The 15,163-nt window shown below is 40.0% G+C and overlaps 3 protein-coding genes across 9 annotated transcripts; 1 reads left to right on the top strand and 2 right to left on the bottom strand.

The window, feature by feature from the left end:
- Positions 1-351: 351 nt before the first annotated feature.
- LOC135588714 (protein NRT1/ PTR FAMILY 5.10-like) lies at positions 352-3,380 on the bottom strand. 2 transcript variants are annotated; one of them, XM_065080987.1, is made up of 4 exons: positions 2,752-3,380; positions 2,468-2,685; positions 1,224-1,723; positions 352-1,150 (listed from the first exon to the last, which is right to left on the bottom strand). In XM_065080987.1, exons 1-4 carry the CDS (start codon positions 2,891-2,893, stop codon positions 385-387), a joined length of 1,626 nt encoding a protein of 541 aa, XP_064937059.1. In that variant the 5' UTR covers positions 2,894-3,380; the 3' UTR covers positions 352-384. The 2 variants fall into 2 exon arrangements, with proteins under 2 accessions (XP_064937059.1, XP_064937058.1); XM_065080986.1 differs by having other exon boundaries at positions 2,468-3,380.
- A 400-nt stretch (positions 3,381-3,780) lies between these two features.
- On the top strand, positions 3,781-6,729 carry LOC135588715 (uncharacterized). Of its 6 annotated transcripts, none has more exons than XM_065080992.1 (3): positions 3,781-3,946; positions 4,846-4,919; positions 6,209-6,729. In XM_065080992.1, the coding sequence occupies exon 3, from the start codon at positions 6,238-6,240 to the stop codon at positions 6,538-6,540; it is 303 nt and encodes a 100-aa protein (XP_064937064.1). In that variant the 5' UTR covers positions 3,781-3,946; positions 4,846-4,919; positions 6,209-6,237; the 3' UTR covers positions 6,541-6,729. The 6 variants fall into 6 exon arrangements, with proteins under 6 accessions (XP_064937064.1, XP_064937063.1, XP_064937060.1 ...); XM_065080991.1 differs by having other exon boundaries at positions 3,782-3,946; positions 6,214-6,729; XM_065080988.1 differs by lacking the exon at positions 4,846-4,919 and having other exon boundaries at positions 3,782-3,946.
- A 2,386-nt stretch (positions 6,730-9,115) lies between these two features.
- LOC135588713 (uncharacterized protein At5g49945-like) lies at positions 9,116-14,157 on the bottom strand. Its single transcript, XM_065080985.1, has 3 exons — positions 13,012-14,157; positions 9,817-10,020; positions 9,116-9,733 (listed from the first exon to the last, which is right to left on the bottom strand). Exons 1-3 carry the CDS (start codon positions 14,026-14,028, stop codon positions 9,506-9,508), a joined length of 1,449 nt encoding a protein of 482 aa, XP_064937057.1. The 5' UTR covers positions 14,029-14,157; the 3' UTR covers positions 9,116-9,505.
- Positions 14,158-15,163: the final 1,006 nt, after the last annotated feature.

The raw sequence follows: 15,163 nt of genomic DNA, 5'->3' as shown, positions 1-15,163 counted from the left end.
CGTATGGTTGAGATGAGAAGTAGAAAACCGGACACATGATTTTAAGTAAACGAACGCGGACCACCAAAACTTACCAATCAAAATACGCCTCTCTGATGGGACCCTCGTCGGTCCCACCGGGTTCTCCTTTGGGTCGACGGCGATGGCGATCTAAGAATGCGGAGAGCAGTCCAAAGAATGAACGGCTGGAATGTGGGGATCGTTGATCTGTCTGTTTGTGGCTGTAAGATTCTCAATCGCCTTCTTCGTCCAACGTCGGACACGGAAGGAAGCAACGTGGACCTTTCGAGCACGCAAGAGTCGGACGTTGGCATGGAGGCTTCCATGGCACTTGTTTGGACTCATGGCGAATGACAAGAAGGATCCCATGGAATGAAAGTGAAGTTACGTGAGTGCAGCAGTGTCCTTTTTCTTGTACACATATGCTTGCGCACAGTGGAGGTAGAGAACCGACTCGAGAATACTGAGCCCCGCGAGAAGCCAGTAGAAGTCATCAAGATGAGCGCGGTTGAGATTGTTGGAAAACCACGTCTCTCCCATTACGCCAGTTATTTTGTTGATCGCAGAGATCATGAATCCGTCGATGAAGCTGCCGACGCCGAAGATGCTCATGAAGAGGGCCACCCCGAGACTCCTCAATGCATCAGGGACTTGGTCGTAGAAGAACTCCAGCAACCCGGCCACCGAGAAAGCATCCGCCACGCCGGAAAGAACGTACTGAGGCACCAGCCACCAGATGCTCAGTGGAATGGTTGCTTCGGGCTGATCCACCAGGCTGAACTCTCTTGCAGTTCGGAGCCTCTTCGTCTCCACCAGGGCTGCCACCACGATAGAGATCAGAGAGATCACCTTTCCGATGCCGATCCTCTGAAGCATCGTGATGCCAGAAGGAAGACCTGTGAACCTTCTGGCTGCGGGCACGAGAAAGCGATCATAGATGGGAGTGCAAGCGGCGGCGGAGGCACTGATAAGGCTTAGCAGCGCCGCTGGTGGCACTCGAAAGTTCGAGCTGCTGATGCTCCTGTCCAAAGTACTGGCTTGCTTAGTGAAGAAGGTGGATGGCTGGTTAAGCACGGCGGCGTAGATCAAGCACGTCGCCCATGTGGGGAACAGTCGAAGCAACCTCTTAGATTCCTCTACATCTCCAACACTGCATGCCCACAAACCAATCTTCGTTAGTCCAAAAGAAAAGATATTGTCAACAGATAACGGGGCAGTATTACTCAGATTGGTGACGTTCTGTGTCTGCTTCGGCCGTAGTTCTTGCCAATGCAACGAGTGTTTTGCCGATACGGGCGAAGGGGCTCAAATCTTCCAGGAGATAGAAGCGGTAAGTTCTCGTCCCAAGCAAGAAGACCAGAAGACCAAACAGCATCACCATGAATGGGATTTCAAACCCGAGGACAAAACCCAGGTTATCCTGGACATAGCTGAGGACTACAACCCCAACAAGAATGCCACAATATATTGCAAAGCACCACCAGTTGAAGAAAGCGCTCCTTGCGATTGATTCCTCGGGATCGGTTTGGTCGAACTGGTCAGCTGCAAATGCCTGGACACTGGGTTGATGACCTCCTTGAGCGAGTGCAACCAGGTACAGGGACGCGTAGAACAAGGCCACTTGGGCAAGAGAGGGTGTGCAGGCCACTTCATCCACCGCGCCGCCACATTTTGCCAGATGGAAGGATAGCAACGCAGATGACACTGCCAGCATGCCTAAACCCTGCGGGTCCCCTCCATTGGAAGAACACAACAAAAAAAAAAAAAAAAAAAAAGCAGAAGAGATTTCACAGGGAAAAGGGCCCCTGTTAGACAACTCAAAGTTGAGCTGGTTACCTTTTATAATTTAATGTTAGTAATTCAATGTCATTAATTTTATTAATAAAAATATAAAAAATAAAAAAATAATTTTAATATTTCAATTAATGATGATGAACAACATCGGTGATGGTGAATGACATCGATAGTGACAGATGATAATATCGTTGGAGGTCGCGGATGATTATTATAGATGAATATAATAATCGTGAGAGATGAAAGTCGCTCGATATTAGTATTAACGAGCCTTTTGTCATTCGATAACTATATTGACGATAACATAATTACTGAGTGACAAAAGGATCGTTCGATATCTGCATCAATGTTAATGTAAATATAGAGTTCTTTACCTTTAATCATCGTCTTTTTCAACCACAATTACCCAATTGAAATATTAGATATCTTTTTACCTTTTACTTTTGTATTTCTATCGATAATATCGACGAAATAAATAAATCAATATATATTTTATTTTTATAATTATAAAAAATATTAATATAATTTTTTAAAAATATTGAAATCGGAATGCTTAAAAATAACTAACTACATACGCAAAAATATAATTAGCCATTTAACATCACTCAGCTTTTTCTAAGAAAAAGAAAAACATCACTCGGCTTCGTCACACGAGGGACGGGGGAGCACGCACCAGGATGTAGAGGAGAGAGGCGATGACGATGGTCCGATGGCGCCCCAGGTAAGAGTCGGCGACGACAGCACCCAGGAAGGGCAGCATACACGCCACTCCCTTCCACGTGCTGATCGCGGCCGCGGCTGTCGCCGTCGGCTCATTGAGCGGGCCGGTGAGGTAGATTATCAGGTTGGAGGACAACCCGAAGAAGGCGAACCGCTCGGCAACCTCCACCACTGCAAGCCACGAGTCGAGATCAACCGGACGGCCGAGATTGAGGAGGAAGCGGGGGGGATCGAGACCTATGATAAAGAGGGCGGAGGTCCAGCCGCCAGTGGCGGATCTGGAGGCGGGACGGCCGAGGTAGTCGACGACGCCGACCATGAGGTCGGACGGGTGGCGGTGGAGGCTGAGGAGCGGATCCGTGGCCATCGGCCCGACCATACCCGTTCTCCCTTCCTTTTCGTTCGTTCCAGACACCAAGAAGGGATATAAACGCGAAGTGATTGCAGCCGCCTCTGATGGGGCGGAACGGGGCCGGTACCGTTCTTATCTGCCGCTTGAGGGTGATGGTAGAGCCAACTGATTCGTGCAGTGTAAGATTAAAAGCACTTCTACCCTGTGTCGGAGACCCAAACAGAGCCACAAATTCTTCAGACGGAAACATATGGTACAGTATTAGGTAATAGATTTCTTAACTTATGGAAACCTACCAGGAGGAAGCATCATAAGCTTGCTTCTTTTCCCTGTTGGTTGGCCAAGTTCACAGACAAAGCTGCCAGTTTAGAGTACATCAGCCTGCATGAAAGAAGGAGTGTTTGATTAAGCTTTAAAAGGGAGAGCTCTAATGTCTTGCACCATCTTTCTTAGGCATGTGGAAGAGTTGGAAGAATCGATGTGATGGACAACTGAACCATCCAAGAATGCAGTCGCCATTATTAGGTCGAGGAAAGCCTTCTTTGTATTTGGGTGGCGGCACCTATCTAAAATATCATTTGCCCCTCGTGCCGAGATGTTCTATTGGTTCATCATCATCACCTGTCTACTCTCTCTCTCACTACATCAGCCCACCGATTCGAATTATTATACATTTATCACAACAAAATCCTCATTAATTTTTCAAATATTTATACTTAAGTTAATGATAATATACTCATAAAATTAATTTAATTTTTCTCGCTTTTGAAATGAGGCTAAATTATGGGTATTGTAATTTATGTGCAACGGTAAATCCAATTATGGGAAAGTTTGTGGATGGCTCAAAAAGGAATTTTGGTAACAAAAAAAAAAGAAAAAGAAAAATAAAGGGAAAACTGTTCGTTCTTTCAGCATCCCAATCATACTCCCTTCTCACAACAACTCCTAACAAAAGCCCTCTCTCCCTTCTTCTGTTGGTTTTTGGATCCCCTTCTTTCCCATCTCTTCCTCACTTTCTCTCCCCCCCTCTCTCTCTCTCGACTCCCGTCGCCCGCTGTCAAGCTTTTGGCACGCCACAAGGTCAGCTTCCTCCAATCTCCTCCCCACCTTTTCTTCTTCTTCCTTCCTTCGCGGTATTTATTCGGTCGAAAAAGAAAAAGAAAGGAACGCCAATTTCTTTCTCTTTCATGTGCACGCGAGTGCGTCAATCAACAAGGGAAGTCATTCGGGCGATTTGCCTAACGTCGAATTGGTTTGCCTGCAACGAACGCCGTCGCCGCCTTTCCCGTCTCCTCTTGGCGGACGCGGAGTTGGTTCTTGATTTGGTGTGTTCTTGTTCGGATTGCGTGAGATCTGTTGATTGGGTTGTTCGCATAGTCGTCTTGACTTCCTGCGGTTTTGATTTCTTTTGATCGTCGTTATTATTATTGTTTGTGAAATTGGTTGCGTGCGATGGCTGCTTCCTAATGGATTGCGTGAAAAAGAAAACTGCGTCGTGGGTGAAAACTCGATATCTGAAATTATGAACGGGAAAGATACTTATATACAACTTCAGACCTAGAATGATGGGAAATAAAAGGATGGATAGTAAAAAGAGAATTGTGCAAAAGGATTTGAACTAAATGCAGTCGTGAATTGCATCATGTTTACCAAAGAATTCGTTAATCTGGTTTTTTATGTCTTCAACCAAATTGGCTAGATAATTTACTGTCTTATAAATCAGTTTGAATCTGCTTATCCTAACAGGATACCTGTTGATGTTTTCTTTTTTCTTCTTCTTTGGCTTTAGATAAAGTTATAAGCAATATGAAGCTTAATTTTTTTGGGCTCCAGGAGGATGTTAAAAAAGAATCTTCATTTGATGAGATTGTGACTATTGTCATCAGTTTTCTTTGGTTTCTATCATACCACATGTACAATTAATGTTCATTAATATGTTGATACCAAATCATGCTTGTTGTGATTTCATTTTGGTGAAGATTTACACAAGTGATCGAAGGTGCGACGAAGAACTTTTTTACATGCATCGTTACGTTGAAGGATTGATTGCAAAGTTAGTTAGTTTTTCCAACTCTAGTTAGCACGATTGCATCACTATTCAGTAATTTATGTTGGTAATCCTTTTCTCTCTGTTTTCACTTTCTGACAGCTTGAAGCTACCAAGTAAAATTTTTTGGTATACTATCACAAGTTTGAAAGTTGTGCATTTTCTGGAACCATGTCTGTTTGTTGGTATAACACTAGTTTATAAATGATGCTATAATTTACTTTTCATGTGGACAGAACCTATTTATTTGTGAATTTCATCCTCACTGTGCTTATTTGTGTTGTTCTTTCTTTTTTATTTTTCCTTTTACTTCTTTCTTCCTTTAAGTTTGTGATACCTTAGTTTTAGCAGATATGCTTCTAGTTTATATTAGATTGAGACTCATAGATCCTTGACTTTTAGGACACCGTACCAAATTTTTTCTTGGTGTTGGCTTTTTGGGAAAGCGTTGTACGGTCATAGTGTGTTTTGTTGGAATACATACTGATTTGAAAGTGTCTGAGATCATAGGCACGTGGATACAAAACATAGACCTAGTTAATTAGTTTTCCCTTGTTTATTTATCATGTGCTTTATGGGTTTACCTTATTATCGAAGCTTGTTGAGCACCATCGGTAAGACTTTAGAATGAAGTACCTATATTTTGGAGATTTTTATGAGCTCTATTTGATTATCATGGTCTAAATTTATCTCAGTCAATTATGTTTGAGTCCGAAATGTATTTGTTCCATTGAAACCCTATCAAGAGTTGAACACTGTAGAACTGTTATCTACTGTATTTGGGATTAATTGTGCATTATGAGGGAATTTAGAAATTTGGTTAATTCATCCAACTTTTTATGGATTTAAAAGAATTTGAAGTCTTTGAAGGGTCTGACCTTGCCTGATTGAAATGCATACAACGGCATACAAGTCGAACAATTGGGTTGTAGGGACAAATAACGAGTTAGAAAGACAAGACTACATGTATGTTATTTATGGTCTGGCACAATGTGTTGACTGATGGTGGGCCACTAAAGTTTCCTTAATCTAATTACAGGTTTACATGCAGAGAAGCATTTCGAGGTAGAAAGTAACATTATGTAATTGATGAGAACTAAGAACAAAGATCAAGAGCGACATGTGGATGGTTTGAAAGGAAGAGAACATGGCTAAAATTAGAAATATTATGAGTCTATTTGTTTTTTCCTTACAATGAACTGAATACACTGGAAATAATTGTGTTAGATATTCTTATCATTTATTGTTTTATCGATTTCTATGTAAATGCTCTCTGATGATTGCCATATATATAGGACAGGTGCTGCTGTGGTGTATCTCAACCATGAGCTTGGCATGTCTTGTGTGTCATAGCATGGATAGCCCATCACGATCTTTCAGGAGCTACTCTGTTTCGAGTTCAGAAGATGAAGGGCAATGTGCTGCAGTTGTTTCCTGCTTGACTCGGAAGGTAACCATCGCTGCCACGGGCAGAGCCAATGCCATATCAACATCCAAAGTGACACCATTCCCCCTGATGGCAAGCAGGCAAGGGATGGGAGAAACCCCACGCCTTCTACGAAGCCGGGCTGTGAGTAGGGACCTAGTTAGAGACTGGAACTTCGATCAAGTTCATGTGGAGGGGTAGAGGGGTAAGAGATCATAACGGTCGTAAGAGGGAGAGATTGTTAGCTTGGCCACTGGGGTGGCCGCCATTGTATATTTTGCTTCATCCACTGCATTTCTAGTACACTTTTTAATGGTCAGTTCTACAAGTCTCCATGAGCAAATTGGCCATCATAAAGTATTTTGCTTGCGCTAGTTGCTTGCTTTCTTATGGTTCATGTATTCAACATCTGAAAGATGGAACTTGTGTTGCTGTCTTGTTGGTTGTTTCGAAAACATATTCAAACTTATCGGTTGGGTATACTTTTGTAGGGCAGCATCATCATCAGGAGAGGCTGCTGCTATACTGCTGTGCTCTGGAGTAGGGTGATAGAGCCCCCAGAAACCATGTATGACAGGTTTGATGATCATAATTTTACCTGCTCGACTGATTACTTCTCTGATGATTATTATGATGATGATGTTGATTGTTGTTAAGGAACAATTAAGCACAAAATCTTATTTCAGGGCAGCTGTCATTAGGGAAATCGGAAAACTCATTTAGAGGTGAGTTTTACCAATAATGGTCTTTATAAATCTGGTACTAGTTTATAGTGTAGCAACTTTTTTTATTCTGTATACCCGATAGGTTTCACATCTGTTGCCGAATGATCATTATCTCACAAGAAATTCCAGTGAAGGATGCAGAATCTCATTTAAAGGAATAAAAACCGACTGAAGTAAAGTACAGAAATAAAAAAAATGTCTATTAACACCTTAAAAATTTAGTGAGTTTAGAATCATGACATGTATGAATAGATTTTTTTTTCTTGTGAGTTTGGTTTTTAAGCACGGTTATAAAAAAATCTGGATTTGATCGATCGTTTGGAACAATAAAAAAATTTAAAAAATTATTTTCTACGTATTACCGAAGATATTTAAAATTTTATACGTGCATATAATTTTTCTGATTTGTAAAGAATGGGAGAAGAAAAATTTCTATCTTAAATTTATTTATCTGTCTCACCAACTCTTTACAACTGTCTACTTTTCTTTTTTAAAATAATAGAGATATCAATGGGATGGGATGGGATGGGACGGGATGAGGAATGCTTTCACATCTTCATCCTTGTCTCATCTCGCATTATTCATCTTTGCTCATTTTGATGGGACACGACTGGAGATAGGGAATCTCGATTGGGGTGAGAGAATCCACGAGTTTTTTCCTAATTAATTTTATATAATTTTTTTAAAAATAAAGTTATTATCAAACTTAATTAATAATATTAAAATTTATATGTAACAAAAGATAAATATATTTAAATATAAATAGAATCAAAATTATCATAACGTATAGAAGAGGTAAGGAAAAGATGAAGGAGGATCGATAAAAGACACGGTAGGAGGCGAGGGTTTCAATGGTTAACGAGGTGAGGCCATGGGGTGGGCGGGGACGACTGCGATGGAGGGGTGGGGGACTACAATAGTTACGATGGAGGAAATCGAGAAGAGAGATGAGAGAGAAAAGAGTGCGATGGGAAGAAAAGAATATTGAGAAATCACTATCATCGTTTATTGTTGCAATCATCGATCGTCGGAGAAATCATCATTTGCCGATGGAGAGAGGAGGATCAATGAAGACAAAGTCAAACCGTCATCACGACATCACTTGCGATTAGGGATTGTATACACTTAGCGCGTGGGCCTACAAGAAGAAGCTTGCAATCATCGATCGTCGGAGAAATCATCATTTGCCAATGGAGAGAGGAGGATCAATGAAGACAAAGTCAAACGATCATCACAACATCACTTGCGATTAGCGATTGTATACAATTAGCGCGTCGACCTCTGAGAAGAAGCTTTTAGTATTGGATGAGAAAATATTTCTTTTGATTTAATTGAATCATATGGTTCTTAATTGATTCAATCAAGGTTTATCTAGCCTAATTTGAATGATGAAAGCATTAGTGATTGGGCATAATATATAAACCCACATAGTTTTCCTATCCCCATCTTATTAAGGGTGAGTCCCTCACGAGGAACCATACTCAAGCGTATAAACGACATCCCTAATAAATTATAAAGATGAGAATCGAGTTCAAGACCTTATGATAAAATTATATTATATATTTCATTTGTATCATTCTTTTTTCATTATATAAAAAATATTCTAGAATTAAATATATTTTTTAATATAATCATTACATCGAGGTGGGTCCCACCGATTCAAACTAAAAAAATAAGTGAATTGTTATTCTGATTTTGATAACTATAAATCGCACATGAATACTTCAATCAGACAAATAAAAAGTCAAACATAAGATTATAACCCCAACTTATTTTCGAGAGATCAAGAACAAGATGATGAGATACTCCCAACCGAAAAAAAGACTTGGAATGAAATCCTTACACAAGTAATATGTAAATTTAAGGCTTTATTATCAATAGAATTCATGGATAAAATTTTAGTTGAGAAGTCAACAACATTTAAGACATAATCTCAATACACTCCTTAAAGCCATGACTAATATAATAAGAGGAACATGCGAAGATTAAGTGGGTCATAAAAATAATGAAAATCTCATGAATTAGCTGGCAATTCAAAATGAGACAAGATGTGGTCTGAATAATTCCTACAATAAAAGCAATTGCTATTATTGTCTCGGGGAGAAAATTGTATATGTGAAAATACAACACGAAATGCGGCCAAAATAAGTCCTCGAAAGCAAATTTAGTATCGACGGATACTGGCAGGTGTCCTAGACTAGAAAAGTTCATATGACTCACTGTAATCTCGCCGAGTAACAACAAGAAGTATCAGTTAAACAGGAGACTCAAAACCCGAAATTAGCTCCAAGCAAAATCATCTAGCAAGATCTAGAAACATTGCATCACGAACAAAATCAACATAACTAAGTAGAAGCATAATACCATTCGTGTGATGATTCCGGTTTACCCATCGGAAAGGAGGGCAATAAGCCACAGTAACTTGTGCGATATAAGGCATTCTAGCGACGCAGCATCTTTAGTCTTGGCCCTGCCTTCTTCAGTTGCCGAGCACGTTCCTTGTCTTCTTTCTTGCGGAGTGCCTCCGCACTAAGTTTGGCCTCAATCTCTTCCATTATCTTCTTCTTTTCCGCCTTCTTCTTCTGCAATGCTTCCTGTCTCGCGTTCTGGAGTTCTTTATATGCCTCCTGGGCCGCCTTTGCTCTAACAGCTTCTGTTTTTGAGCGAGCCTGAAGCAAAGGTAGAACACAGTGTCACAATGATCGACGACTTGTGCTGATAACAAATATTCAAGAAATCACAGTTCGCTTACATGAGAGCTTAGTTTGTATCGGCCTATCAAGTCAATGTAATATGGTACAAGAGTAACCAATCTAGACATGTCAGATATGTTCTTGGCATCTGGAAGCACAAACTTGAACATGAGAATCTTCTTGTGAGATCCTGGGCTTTGATCCGAGAAGTGCAGTGAGACAAACCACTTTCCAAACTTCTCAAATGCTTTGTCGCCAAAAACCTAAGGGTGACAACCATAGCAATGGAAGTTAGGACAATTTAGCGACGTTCACCAACAAGCGATGCTTCATATCAAAGGTAAACACAGCATCAACTGAAGTAATTAAGCCACTTAGCAGGCAAGCTGTCCGCAAACTTAGCAAAAACTTGATGATGGTAACTGAAATAAAAGCACAAATGCCTGGTAATTCTTTCTCACAAAGTATGCTAGATAATTAAAGAATGCAATTTACAAGAGAATGAACTTTGGAAGCTGTTGTTTTCTACCATCATATTTTGCTAATCAATATAATAAGTAGAGTACATGGTTTACAGAATCTTCAAATGTACAAGAAGTTCCATCAAAAAATTGACAATCTTAATTATTTCATTTTAAGGGATTTTATGGTAATGAAATCATCATAAATTTGGAACACTGGTCCAAGTGCATCAGAAACTAACATTCAGTGACATATTTCCTTGATGATGTTAGGTCGAGATCTATCAGGTATGACAAAGCTCAAGTCTAGAGACTGATCATATGGATTACTGAATCGGCTGGGTCTCCAAAAACTACTCGAAAGGATGCAATAGAACTCGAATCACAAACATAAGATCCTTCAACTTTCCAATGTTTTTCATACCTTTTGACCCAGATGGCAGGGCAATATCCTGAATTATTAACCTCTTCACATGTAAGACCCCACATCTAGCACTGTATACACTCAACTATTAGTCTAGAGAGGCACCTAACTAACAAATATTCCCACCATTTATCCAACCTTGACATACATAAAGTTCATCACCAGTACGAAAATGATTCAAACACACATCAACTGTTCTCATATGCCTCTGCCTTCTTAATACAAGTTAGTTGACAAGAATATATCAACTTTATTAATTTATAAAAGATTTGACAATTCAAGTGCTCTCACATAGCAGAATTATAAATATATATCAGTTAAACATACATAATGCCGATCCAAATACTAGAAGATATGCAGAACCTCACAGTGTAGCTGCTACATGCATCTGTTACCTAAAAGATCCTGTTCAGCTCAGAAATTATCACAGTCTATGTCTTCTACCAGAAGGTCAAAACATCCAAATAAGTTTATGGCGCCTTTTACCAAAATCTACAAGATATTTCTACATCTCATGCTCTTCTTACATCAAAAATTAGTTCCTGTGGGCTTCTGGCTGCTTGCTAAGAATTTTAGATAGATCTTCAATTCAGACTATAGGTGCAAGCTAAAGTTTCTGAGTGATGAAAATCAAGTGATGTTACTAGTTTGCAGAGAGCAAAAGATGACTAAAAGGATATTCCATTTTCCTTATTTTTTCTTTACTTGGTGAAATATGTAAGGTTCAAGGGATTGAATAATGATCTCAATGATGCAAACCAACATGGTACATTCAGTTATAAGTTTAGCCCAAAGCCCAAGGACATGATACACTCACTATATATGTATTCATAATCTTAGCCAAAAGCATAGAGACAACACATGCCAAATCTTGAGAATACACATCTCCAAGAAAGTGACAAAGCAAATGATCTTCCAATGCGCCCAAAAAGGTTGTTTCACTACAAGAATTTTAAAATCTATTTTCATGATTCATCACCAACAAAGTTTGAGATGCACTTTGCTTTGCTGGAATAAGTAGATCATAAGTTACATCAATACATACACAATCATTGACACCATTCTCATTTACAATATACTACCTAGAAGGTCTCGAGTCTGACAATACTGTACTAGAAGGTATTGCAAAAAGACAATACCTACTAATACAATTGCTTCACTGATTTTTAAAATGAAGGAAAAACAATCATGTCATAACAGGCCATGTAGCATGTTTGGAGAAAATGTCACACAATCTTAAAGGGATCTCACATACACAAAAGGAAACCTCTGCCATAGTGTTTCAAATTATTACAAAACAGAACAGATAACTGAAAGCAAATGTATAGGATGTCATCTTTCTCCAATTTAATTTATGAAAGAAAACTAACTACTAGCTATCATATCAGCCCTATTTATTTGAGAGATTAAATTTAAACAATATTTATTGAGTAACATCAACTATGGAAAATTTCAACATCCAAACACCGCACTTAATGAAAATAAGAAGCAAACTTCATGTGCGTTGAGTCAATCAATTAAGGCTCCACGTACAATCTAGCAAGTGACATAAGGTTTAGAATGAAATATTGGTAGCAAGCATTCTAAATTTTGCTGTTTTCATGAAATTGAAGTGGTGAGAGTACTAATCCTGAAAATCCTTAACTCCATTTCCTTTCCAATGAATAAGTTTAGCAATTAAATACTGACTAGATAAACATAGAACAGTTATAAGATAGGGAAAATTTTATTTTTATTCCCTTGCTTTGGTTGATTTGCACTTTAAACCTATGGTGTTATTTGAACATATTCCACCTTCTTCTTTAATTGATTTACAAAGGTCAGGCTTAAGACTAAATGCTGTCATCCTAATGTTCATTTGGACAAGATGATGATAGCTGACATGTGTCACTCACATGATGCCAAGTAGCAAGCATGAAGGTGGGTAGCTAATGTATCATCCATATGGTGTGACATGTAATATGGAATACCATTGACCACACTAAGGGTTGCATCTGCTGCCTCCATATAACATCCAGCTTCCATGCCAAATGCGGATGTTGGGTAAGCATCACATGGATGTCATTTCAGCGTCAATACAAGGATAGAATTATTTAACATACCTCATCACACATAGCTGATGTAACGAATTCTAGTGTTAATGCACATATGTACCTCAATCCCTTTTTTCTCCATTACTTTAAAGTGAATGCAGAAAGAGCCCTCTCATGCCCAAAATGAAAGTTCTTCAGATATTTAAGAGAAATCACAATCTTATAGAGATTCCAAATATGTAAGTTTTTATCAACAAAATGAGCATACGTATCATCTTAGATTCTCAACGATGTTACTATAGAGAATATACATCAAGAAAATAAAGGGCAAATTACCTGATCGAGCACCACATCAGTGATCAAATCCCCTGCAACCTCCTTGGACTCCGCAACCACCATCAGCTCATCAGCAACCCACTTCCTTCCAGCTGGAGGTGCAACCACAGGGCTCGCAAACCTCTGGAGGTCCCTCTCCTCCTTATGCATCATCTTAACTGTCTTCTTCCTCGCAAGAGCGAGCACCACATGGTCCATCGCATCCTCGTTCATTACCACCTCGAACGTGATCGTGTCCTTCTTGGAGAACACCAGATGGAGCGCCCGGGAGATGAGGTCGTGCCGGCTCAGCAGCTCCATCGTGGCGAGCATTCCCTGGCAGTACCGTCGGCCAGTGGCGTAGAACTTAAACACGTCCTGACCCTCCTTGAGGAGAAGGGGCGTGTCGTTGCCGTCCCCGGTGCCGAGGAGGCTGAAGTTCTTGTCGAAGATGGAATCCTTGACGGCGAATTTGGCCGCCCAGGCGAGAGCGATGGCCTCGTTCCGGCGCTTCCCATGGAAGTAATTGAAGGCGAAGCAGATCAAGAAGGTGACACAGACGATTTCGAGGAAGTAGGACCGGAGAGAGAGCGGGGGTGACGGGGGAGAGGAGAGTTCCACTGGTTTAGAGGAAGGGAGGATGGAATCGTCGTCGGCGGCGGAGTCGGGGTGGTGGTCCGGGGGTTGGACGGCGGGAGGGATGCCTTCGAACTCATCCTCGTCCCAGAGATCGGAAGGGGGAGAGGGAGCGGCCGGGGGGCCGTGGTGGGACTCCTGGGAGGAGGCGCCGGAGAGGGAGGTGGCGGGGGGAGCGGGGGTGGCGGATACGAGGGTTTCAGCCGTGGTGTCGAGATCGACGTCCAGGTCGTCGCCATCGGGGTCGAAGCCCTCGAAATCGGCGGCGGAGGCGAGGACTGAGTGGCGGGATAGCTCGTGGGTGAGGAGGGAAAGGACGGAGAGGAAGGCGAGAAGGAAGAGAAGGGCGTCGCCGTGCGGGGAGAGGGACGTGGCGAGGCCGCGCGTCCACCGGATCGCCATCGGGATCAACTGGTCTCTCTCTCTCTCTCTCTCCTCTCTCTCTTGAAGGGAGAAGAAATAAAAGAAAACGGAGATTTGGGAGAGGAAGACGGTGGTGCGGAGAGAGACGGAAGAAGAGAGAGAGAGAGAGGGAGAGAGAGAGAGAGAGAGAAAGACTTGATTGTGATGGTTTTTAAATTATGGTTTATTATTTGGAAATCATAATGTGGACACGTGGAAGTATGTGAAAACTCATTTTCCCGGTAAATGATGATGATTTAGAAAAACAATTAAATCTAATATAATTTTTCTTTATTATGAAAACAAAAAAATATAAATAAAGCAGTAAGATTAGAAAATATAAAATTAAATACCCTAATAACATGAGATGGAATCCTCCTAAGTATGAAAAAATTAATTTTTTTATTTTAATAATTTTGTTCTCTTAGAACGTCCTAAATATCTAAAAATATCTAAAAATATGATAAGATCCACGAGTAACCTTTTAAGATGAATACTATTTTTGATCAATTAAACTTCTATATATATACAATCTAATTATTCGAATATGATAACCCATTTATTGAATATATCATGAAAATTTTAAAATAAATATTTTTTTATTAAATTACTTAATATTATATAACCAAAATGTAGATTACAACACCTACATTATATACAATAACATTATATTCACTTCAAATCAAATAAACTAAGTATTATCTTGAATATCGAATATATTATGGAAAGATATCGTTGACATCTAGTCAGCCCGATATGGTTTAAATCTATATGAGTAGGATTATCCGATATGTCTTTGAAATGAAAACGTCTAAGTTCTTGAGAAAGACGTTTGAGGTATCATCTACACTAAGATTAAGGTTGAAAGAGGTTTTCTGAGTCGATCCCTCCGACACCTAAGTTAGTAATATAAGGTAAATGAATACAATCGCTAATAGTAAATAGTAACCTCTTAACCATGTTAAAGTGAGCTTTTATACCTAGTAGCAATAGAGCATCATATTTTATAAATATTCTTCGAGGATGTAGTCTTTAACTGCCATTGACAATCTTAATTTTGTTTTTTTGTATACATAGGCAATAAGGGTGGTGATAACCTATAACTATTTGTCTTGGGTCGATGTCTATGCAAGTA

This window comes from Musa acuminata, chromosome BXJ1-8 (genome assembly GCF_036884655.1).
Source record: "Musa acuminata AAA Group cultivar baxijiao chromosome BXJ1-8, Cavendish_Baxijiao_AAA, whole genome shotgun sequence".
NCBI lineage: Eukaryota > Viridiplantae > Streptophyta > Magnoliopsida > Zingiberales > Musaceae > Musa > Musa acuminata.
Note: the sequence above shows the minus strand (reverse complement) of the source record. Positions and strands in the feature narration are given on the sequence as shown.